At 42.1% G+C, this 8,553-nt stretch overlaps 2 protein-coding genes across 6 annotated transcripts; both read left to right on the top strand.

The window, feature by feature from the left end:
* Positions 1 to 582: 582 nt before the first annotated feature.
* Positions 583 to 4,566, top strand: LOC115737299. Of its 5 annotated transcripts, none has more exons than XM_048275223.1 (9): positions 583 to 790; positions 1,403 to 1,479; positions 2,096 to 2,324; positions 2,457 to 2,611; positions 2,731 to 2,776; positions 2,872 to 2,963; positions 3,095 to 3,191; positions 3,760 to 3,816; positions 4,080 to 4,566. In XM_048275223.1, exons 1-9 carry the CDS (start codon positions 656 to 658, stop codon positions 4,092 to 4,094), a joined length of 903 nt encoding a protein of 300 aa, XP_048131180.1. In that variant the 5' UTR covers positions 583 to 655; the 3' UTR covers positions 4,095 to 4,566. The 5 variants fall into 5 exon arrangements, with proteins under 5 accessions (XP_048131180.1, XP_030525205.2, XP_030525203.2 ...); XM_030669345.2 differs by having other exon boundaries at positions 4,067 to 4,566; XM_030669343.2 differs by having other exon boundaries at positions 4,063 to 4,566.
* A 1,280-nt stretch (positions 4,567 to 5,846) lies between these two features.
* LOC115737416 (cytochrome c oxidase assembly protein COX19-like) lies at positions 5,847 to 8,196 on the top strand. The gene is made up of 4 exons (XM_030669539.2): positions 5,847 to 5,988; positions 6,807 to 6,895; positions 7,029 to 7,126; positions 7,730 to 8,196. The coding sequence occupies exons 1-4, from the start codon at positions 5,979 to 5,981 to the stop codon at positions 7,827 to 7,829; spliced, it is 297 nt and encodes a 98-aa protein (XP_030525399.1). The 5' UTR covers positions 5,847 to 5,978; the 3' UTR covers positions 7,830 to 8,196.
* Positions 8,197 to 8,553: the final 357 nt, after the last annotated feature.

Here is an 8,553-nt window from a genome sequence, read left to right as displayed (position 1 = left end):
AGGAACGTCGCTCGCTCGAGACCGACAGGGTTTAGCTCCATGGTCACGGAAGCCGCATTGGCGTGCCCGATATACGATCGATTCCGTCGGTCGCGACAAGCACGTCCCTCTTTTAGGACCACAACCAGCATTCGATCCTTGTGCTGAGCTCTACTACGTCAGTTTCTTGAGCCCCGCCGCGCAGGAGACACAGAAACGATCTTTGAATGACCAAAGTTGGTGTGGAAATCGTGCCCAGAACCGGTCCTGAAATCGGGGCGGATCACACAGAGCACGACCGGAGTGGGATGGGTTTTGTTAAAATAAAACGACACCGTCTTTGCCCGAAAAAAAGCCAGAAAAGGAAAATAATTTATGTTTTTGCAGAAAATGAAAAATTCATTTTCGAAGTAATTCCGTTCGAGATTATTTCCGATAATTGTGCGTATTCCAACCAGAATATCACATTTTGAAACTGGGAAATTTGATTTTTCTATTTTGTCTCTGCGTGGAGCCCAAAATCGAACTGCTTGCACGCGCCGACACGTGGAGCGCGTTCCAACCGTATGAGAGTATAAATAGCCCCGCGGACAGTCGTCTCTCTCTGCAACTGAAAGTCTGAAACTCGGGTGTTGCGGGAATCTCCTGCTCCGTTTGAGCAGAAGCTCCTCTGGAGATGGACGCGCCGTACCGCCTCGGCGTCGACGAGTCCTACCGGCCGCTACCTTCGGTGTACTTGGCCTTCCTCGCGATCTGGCTCGTCTCCGCTTGCTCTTGGACCTTCAACACCTACCGCAACGCCCACTTTCAGGTCCTGCTTCTCCACTCTCCCTCCTCCCCTCCGTCGACCGTTCTTTGGTTTCGTTAGCCGCTTTTCAGCTCGGGTTCGCTGCGTTCAAGTGGGGAATTGATTGTTCTGTCTCTCGTCAGCTGCGGTTATTACTGGAAATGGTTCCCTCGGTTCCGCTGAATTTAGTGAAGACTTTCCCTCGTTGTGAACATCCTCGTAGTTTCGATGTCATTCTCTCTGTTTCTTCGTGAGCATATTAGTTAACACAGCATATCGAACACGAATGCTGTGTTGCCTGATTGGTTGTTTGTATTGCTTAAGGGAACGCTTTGATTGTTTGTCGTGTACAAGTTGTATAGTCCAGTGTTGCCATTCACATTCCCTGGCTCAGTGAAGTCGCTTTTCTTCCTGGGTAATGTAGATAATCGCTTCATTTTTACATCTATGTAGCTATCATCTCTGGTGATCGTTCCATCTTTAATTCCAGGCATGTCGATTATCTTTTGTTTTTCCTTCTTCCTTTGTTTTTTTGGGGGGAGGGGGAGGAGTGGGATTCTTTTCGTGACGATACATCTTTTCCTTGGAAGTGATTTTCTCTTTCGTCTTTCGTTGTCTATTCTTATCCTAGAGCAGACAAGTAATTTGCAGTGGACGCTAGCATCTGTTCCTTTGATCAAGGCTTTGCAACTTATGCTCTCCTTCCTTTTCTGGTAAGCTATTTTTGTTTTTCATTTTTCGCCAATTATCTATGATAGGATGGAGTGGAGTGGAGGTGGTTGACGTTTTGATCATTTGAGTCCAAAATGGAGCTTCTTTCTTTTTTGCCCCCTGTTTCCTCCTTGGGACATCGTGATGTGTTCTGATTTTACAAACTCTGCATTACAGTACAGTGTCATGCTTTTTCCTTCAGATAATATAATCAAGTATTAATCTTTCGAACAATGGAGCTGGTAGGTAATTACAAGCATGTCGAAAAAGGACTGCTTGTTTAAACCAAGTGATGAATTAAGAAGCATGTTTATTTATGCTCAGTATTGCTTTCCCACATTAATTGCTAATTATCGTGGGGTAATATCGCAGACAGGAAAAACTGTATACCTTTCTAGAGCAGTTGATACATGTACTTACAATGCCAAGACTTGTAATCGAAATTCAGGTTATATCTGTAATCTAAAGTCAGGTTATATCCTTTAGTGGCACTAATTACTGTTTCAGGTTGGGGTGAAAGGTTACACAATGTAGGTGCTTATATCCTTCTGTAAACACTACTTATCAACTGCCTCTTTTCCTGAAAATTTGATCCAGCAAACATGGTGCCTTTTGCAGGTATTCGTGCTTTTATCTTCAGAGGTGTTCTTTATGGATGTCTTTTGGAGTCTATGTAACTGGAGTGCTCTTTCAGACAGCTTCTTTTATATCCTTCTTGCTTATTTCTCACGGATACTGCATCACCTGTGAGCGCCTATCCATAAGTGAGCGTCGTACAACAGCTGTACTTGGGAGTGTGTTTTATCTGACTCTTGTTGGTTACAGAGCTTCTGTTCCTTATTTTACGGTGAGCTTCATGAAGCTAGTGTGTGTTGGTTTCATTTTTTAATTTCCCGGCAATTTTTTAGGCGGAGTCTTTGTTGGAGATATGCATCTCTTCCTGAGCGGAACTCGTGACGTATAATGCATTCTGGTGCAGGGACTTCTGTTGATTAATTATTTTGTATCATTCTATACAATCTTTTACCACATATCTCAAAATCTATCAGCACTGAGGGAGCAGTTGAACTATATAGAAGACGAGGATGTTCATGCAATGCATGATGCTGTATTAATGAAGTACATCATGTTCAAGTACGCGGTGCCCTATCTGTCTTTAACCCCAGTCCTATGAGCATTGTTGGGTTTTTACCCCTCTCTCTTTTGGACTACCAAAGATTGAATTTGATTTGCTCTTCTTTTGGTCCATACAGGAAATTTCAGAGCGCAATGCAAATTGTGGCCATGGCCGAAATAGTGGCAAGTATATTATATGTCTGCGTCAATATTATGATCTTTTTTTATGGGCAAGGTAGGGAGTATAATTTCTAAGATGGCTTGGCATTTATTTACAGATATATGTAAACATTGACGACTCATCAACTAATTACTGGCTTCGGCTGTTAGTTCGAGAATGGGCAATATTCTGCATATTTTTGTACATCGGGTAAGTAATATTCAAGTTTATGAAGGTTTCCCTTATCAAATATGCCTCTTCTGAGTCCATGAAAGCCTACCATAAAAAATGGAAAGACTTCAACTATATGGAATTGCTGATTCTGTTCATGTTGGTCATAGGTGGACTTTCAGATCACAAGACCTGGCACCACGCTTCACAGTCATGCCAACTGTTAAATCTAAAGGCAGCATGGTCATTCCTCCTATATACAGTATTGTAAGTTATCTCATTTTGGAGACCATTGTGATTACTCCAACGCTACGTTGTATTTGGATTCATTACATTATCTTCTTAGAAAACTGAGGAGCCTTTGGTTGCCGTTCAATTTTCTGGGTTAAAGGTGTAGCGCTTGTTCTTTGTTGTCCCATAGTTGGCCTTAGTTGTGTAATTTCTGTTCAAATAAATGTTGTTGCTAAAGTTTCAATTGATCGTGGAAATACATAAGATGTTTACCTTGACGTAAATGTGCGAATATCTTGGCTTTTCTCTCCTTTAAAACTTGAGCTTAATAAGTTCACCACAAGAACCTATTAAAGGTTTCGCTTCCTCATGACATTAACTTTTATTTAAACTGTACATTCTTAATCTTATCAAAAGGCAGGCAAATAGTTCATCTGCTCTCATTGTTTGGTTCCCTCAACTCACATGTATCGTCTGCATGCTTCCTGAAAGATAGGGACATCTCTCCCGCAAATTAACTGAGCCCCTCTTTTGTTTTTTAAGCTTTGCTAGACTGTTGATCAATAACGACATCTTCTCAGCTAATGATTAACACTTGTTCCAGGAAATGGATGCAGCTACTTTTAAAGATTTCAGTCGTCACAAGTGGCACATTGGAATAGTAAGCAGCTCAAACTTAAACAACATAACCAAGTCTTTAAGCATTTGCTTATTTGGATTCGGTGTTAGCTGATACAGAAATCTTGTTTGTTTTCTCGGTTTTATTCTAGCTTACGGTGAATGTTAGTATGTGCCTTTTTTCTCTTAGTGAACCCTTCCCCCTTAAAGTCCTACCTAACCCTTTTGGAAATTAATGAAGAGTATCCAACATTCTTTCTACTGACCAAGTATGTCTGTGTTAATGTAGCCAGCTTCCCTTTGCGGCGACAAGAGCTGTAGGGATTCAATTCTTGTCGTGATTCAGCATCCCCACCCGCACCGGCTTACAAATCCCGACAAGCCTTTGCAAGCGCAGGCGTGTTAGTGGCTTCGAGTAGCCGAGTCCTTGCGAGTATATGCGTGTGGTTATGAGCTCACGGGAATAGACCAGAGCTCTGCACAATTGCCAGAGTTCAAGCGGGGTGTTTATATGGTGACTAGAGTCTACTTCTCAGCCGGATTTTTTTTCATTTCCCCTCTGTAGAAGAGCAGAGGAAGGGGCCAAGGAACGGCGACGATTCGCTGTCATCCCCTGGTGTAGCTAATTACAGCCCAATCAGGGAAACTGTATATTCTTTTCTCTTCTTTTTCTGATTTACCTGATTAGAGCTGCGTATGTAGAGAGGATAAGCAGCCTTAATCTCTCAATCAATGTCTTGAGCTCTCTACTCTTTGGCTACGAGATCTCGTTTTTCGCCGGTGGAGAATGAGGATCTCTACTTTTACACAGCGACCTCAGTTGCATGACTCGCTTAGAGTAGGTTGGTTTCTTTTTAGCAAAGTAGAACACCCGTGACGTTGGTCAGCTAAAATAAAATGTTATCGATCTTTGAAAATATTTCCTTTTGATTAATTTACGCAAGAACTCCTTTTTAGATAAATATTTTTAAATTATTTATTTCTCACGAAAGAAACAATCGGTGCATCAATAAACATTCAAAAGCGTGAGATTAATTGTTATTTTTTTTTATTGACAAAAGAAGTATTATTGAATTGAAGTGAAACTTAAACACCAGAGCCCAGTCTAGGGGCATCAAAACATAGAAGATCCCAAAGAAATTTGGGGATTAGCAATCCAAACAAGAAATAAAGATCTAGATCTATGGGCTTTGCAGACCCAATACGCTACACGGTTAGCTTGCCTAGAGCAATGGACCAGAGAGAAAAGCTTCAGACAATCTGACTCCAGTTCAACCACTTTGTAATAAGACGCCGGAGCCGATTCAGCCAGTCCGTCCAGAGCTCCAGATGCGTTTCGGATGACACAGGCAAGAGGCTGAGGACGAACCTTCGGCAAAAGAGGCGTCAAAGTTTGCATTTGAAGCTCGTCCCTTTGGAGGGATCCAAACACCATGTGAATCCTCTGGGGCTGAGTCAAGATCTCGCCTTTTCACGTTCCATTTACACCAATTCCTGAGTAGTTGCCTTGCTGATTCCACGATGTTTGCCGCCTCAGGTTTACACCTTCGAAAAATGAGTTCGTTCCTCGTTTTTCCAAATACCCCACATAACTGCAGTTACTAATTCGAAGGACGGTATTTGGATCGAATTTCTTTCGAATTTGAGTATCCATTCTTCAATTCTGGATAAACCCCTTCTTGATATGTTGATTCGTAGTGCAGGGTTGGACCAGACTTCAGATGTCCACGGAAAACAGATGTTCCACTGACTCTGGCTCTAGTTTGCATATTGGGCATATGGCTTCAGGTAAAACTTTCCTTCTGAACAAGTTCTCGCATGATGGAATTGCATTTTGACAGACATTCCATGTAAAAATTCTGATTCTCGGGGGAATTCGTATGCCAAATTCTGTTCCACAGCTTCTGGGGTGGCTGAAATGATGATGAAGAATGAGCGTCAGCTTTCTGAATATGGAGCTCTGGATCTCTTGTTAGCATAATGTTTCTCCGCGACAGCTCCCTATGACTGTCTTTTGTACAATTCGCATCCCATTACAGGCCTAGAACCGGCCCGAAGGGGTGTAACTTTGGGCCGGGCCATCCTATTGGCCCGGTCTAGCGGGGAGGGAGATCTCTCGATTTCTTCTCTCTCTCTACGCTGCTATTGACGTCGCGTCGAAGCACAACTGATCTGCCAAAGTTTCGGCGGATATCCCAAGTTGCAATGAGTGCAGGTAACGTCATCTTCGTTTTTCACAAGCATTTCTGGAGGATTTGGCGCTTGAGCTTTTGACAGCCAGCTTCTGGAACTCCTAGCTATTCATTCCAATTTTTCTTCCTTCTACTTCAATTTCTGTAATTTTCTCCATTGCTTTTTCTTGCATGTTCTTTATAACTGAACTTGTGCATTTTTGTTTATTTTTCTTATTTTTTTTTTCTGTTTGGGGTATCTTTTTCGTTTTGTATTGTGGTGGGGTTTCTTGACGAGTTCTTGAATGCTGCTGTTAGTGGCTTAATCTGTTCTATGGGATGGAACGAACCAAGTTGGTGAATTGAGCCCATGTTTTACCTTTAAAGTGCGTTGCATAGACTATTTCAGCTGGGCATGAGAAAAGCGAAGTCTTTTTCCCAGAACAAGAAGAAGCTAACTTGGTGATTAGTTTATAAGTGCCAATACCTGCTATTGTTTGAAGAAGAAGATTGCAAAGCTGCCTTGGGGTAGCTGGTCTTCTCCAATCACTAGCTAAACTGGTCATAAGTAGTTCAGGCCCTTTTCACAGAGATTTTTTGAACAATCAGTAGTGGCGGGTGTGGTGTCGGCAGTTAGTGGTGTCACTAGAACTAATGGTGTTTGAGGCGATGATAGGAGTGGCGGCGGTGGCGGTAGGGGTTGCATTAGGAGTAGGATAGTACTCGCAATCTGGCACGATGTACTGCAATTACTGCAAAAACAGTACCCTTTTTTTATATTACAAGATACTTTTCCTCTGGGGTGGTGGAGAAGAAGCACCTATACATGGCTGCATTCATCTGTGACTTGCAATCCTCGCAGGCGGTGCATTTGGAGGGAACAGGGGATTGCGACCAGTACCTCCAGAGAAAGGTGTCTTCCCCTTGGATCACATGCACGAATGTGACGTGGTACTTCTTTTGCGCTTTTGACAAGAAAGATATCCCAGAATCCTGTATCACTTGGGAATATTTGATTGACAGTTGGGTGTGTTTTCGACTTTCAGTTTGTTCTTAATCATGTTCGTGGCTCTTTATGCTTCAGGAGAAGAAGGATTATCTCAGTTGCCTCAAATCTTCGAGTCATCAATCTGACAAATGTAGACACTTCTCAAAAAAGTATTTGGAGTGTCGTATGGCAAAGTGAGTAAGCCTTGTAAAATGGATCACTTTTGTGTTGTTGTATATCTGCTGTTGTTTGCAAAGATTCCATCTCCGTGGTTCTTCATCTACTTAAGAGTTGCAAAACTTAGGGAAATCTTGTAGAAACGTTGATTTACACGGTGTTATGATCTGCCTCCTCGCAGTTTCCTTGATTCTAAAATCTAACGTGAATGAGGGGCTTCTGTTCATTTCTGAATTATATGATTATAGTAGTTGTATTTTCCAGTTTTGTGATAGAATAAAGTTTCTTGACGGGGTATTACTATGTCACTTGAATGATATCATTCTAGAGTTTTAGTATTACAAGCTACTCGAAGTGCCTCAAGAGTAAGTCAACTCATTCCGACTACTAAACAAGTTTCTCCCAAGACTGATTTGCCTTGTGGACTCAACTGAGCAGCACAACTACCAATTTGACTGCACAAAGGATTGTAATGTGTGGATTAGTAATTTCCTGATGATGCGGAGATGGAATGGATGTCTACAGATGTGGTTATAATGCAATGGGTACCCATACCCAGCTTCAATAAATAAAGTGGTTTTTGATATTGAGCTCACGAGTGTGCTGTTTGGATTCTCTAGGAACTTGATGGCAAGGCAAGACATGTCAGAACTAGGATTTGGAAAGGAAACTGGCACCGAAGCTCCAGCAGAGAATGAATCTAAGAGGATCGATGGGTGATTCTCCAGTTGCTGGCTTATGGATGGACTATACAGAAAGGAACATTTACCAAGGTCGCGACTCCGGGCAAGTCCTTGCGAAACTGAAGCAGCAGTAACAATGCTGTTTCTACAGGTGATTGGAAAGAAAAAACCAGAAATGAATCAACAGGGATGTATAGAGGGATCTTGCTGCTGTGATTTTGACAGGATGGTTTGTGCATAGGTACACTAATCGATTTCTCTCTGAACAATGATCTACAGACAGAAGTCAATGAGATGGCAAAATTTTTGGGAACTCTTTACCCGGGTGCTTGTTAACTCATCTTTTTTACAGTTTTCCTTGGATTATGGAATATTAGCTGATTCTTAGCAATGCTCTTTGGGAATGGTAGGTGCCGTGAGCTAGTGCGGGTCTCACACCCTCGATCTTAACTTCAAACCAAGTCCTAGCATGTTCTGATTGCTATGATTTCCGGTTGAACAGATAACTTTATTGCGTGAATCAGCTTTTTGTTTGAGGAAACCCCTCTGAGTACAAGTATTTGGAGGCGTGAAGTATTTGGAGCAATTAGGAAGATCCGGGCAATATACTCAGTCCTCCTAAAGCAACGAGGACAAGCCTTGCACTTGATGCTAATCTGCTAAGTTCTGAAAAGAGGCAGAAAAGCCGTGTCTTGTTAAACAATTCATCGATGAACTGGTTCATCGAACATCAAACAACACATACTCCTAAGTACCAAACC

This window comes from Rhodamnia argentea, chromosome 2 (assembly GCF_020921035.1).
Source record: "Rhodamnia argentea isolate NSW1041297 chromosome 2, ASM2092103v1, whole genome shotgun sequence".
Lineage (NCBI taxonomy): Eukaryota > Viridiplantae > Streptophyta > Magnoliopsida > Myrtales > Myrtaceae > Rhodamnia > Rhodamnia argentea.
Note: the sequence above shows the minus strand (reverse complement) of the source record. Positions and strands in the feature narration are given on the sequence as shown.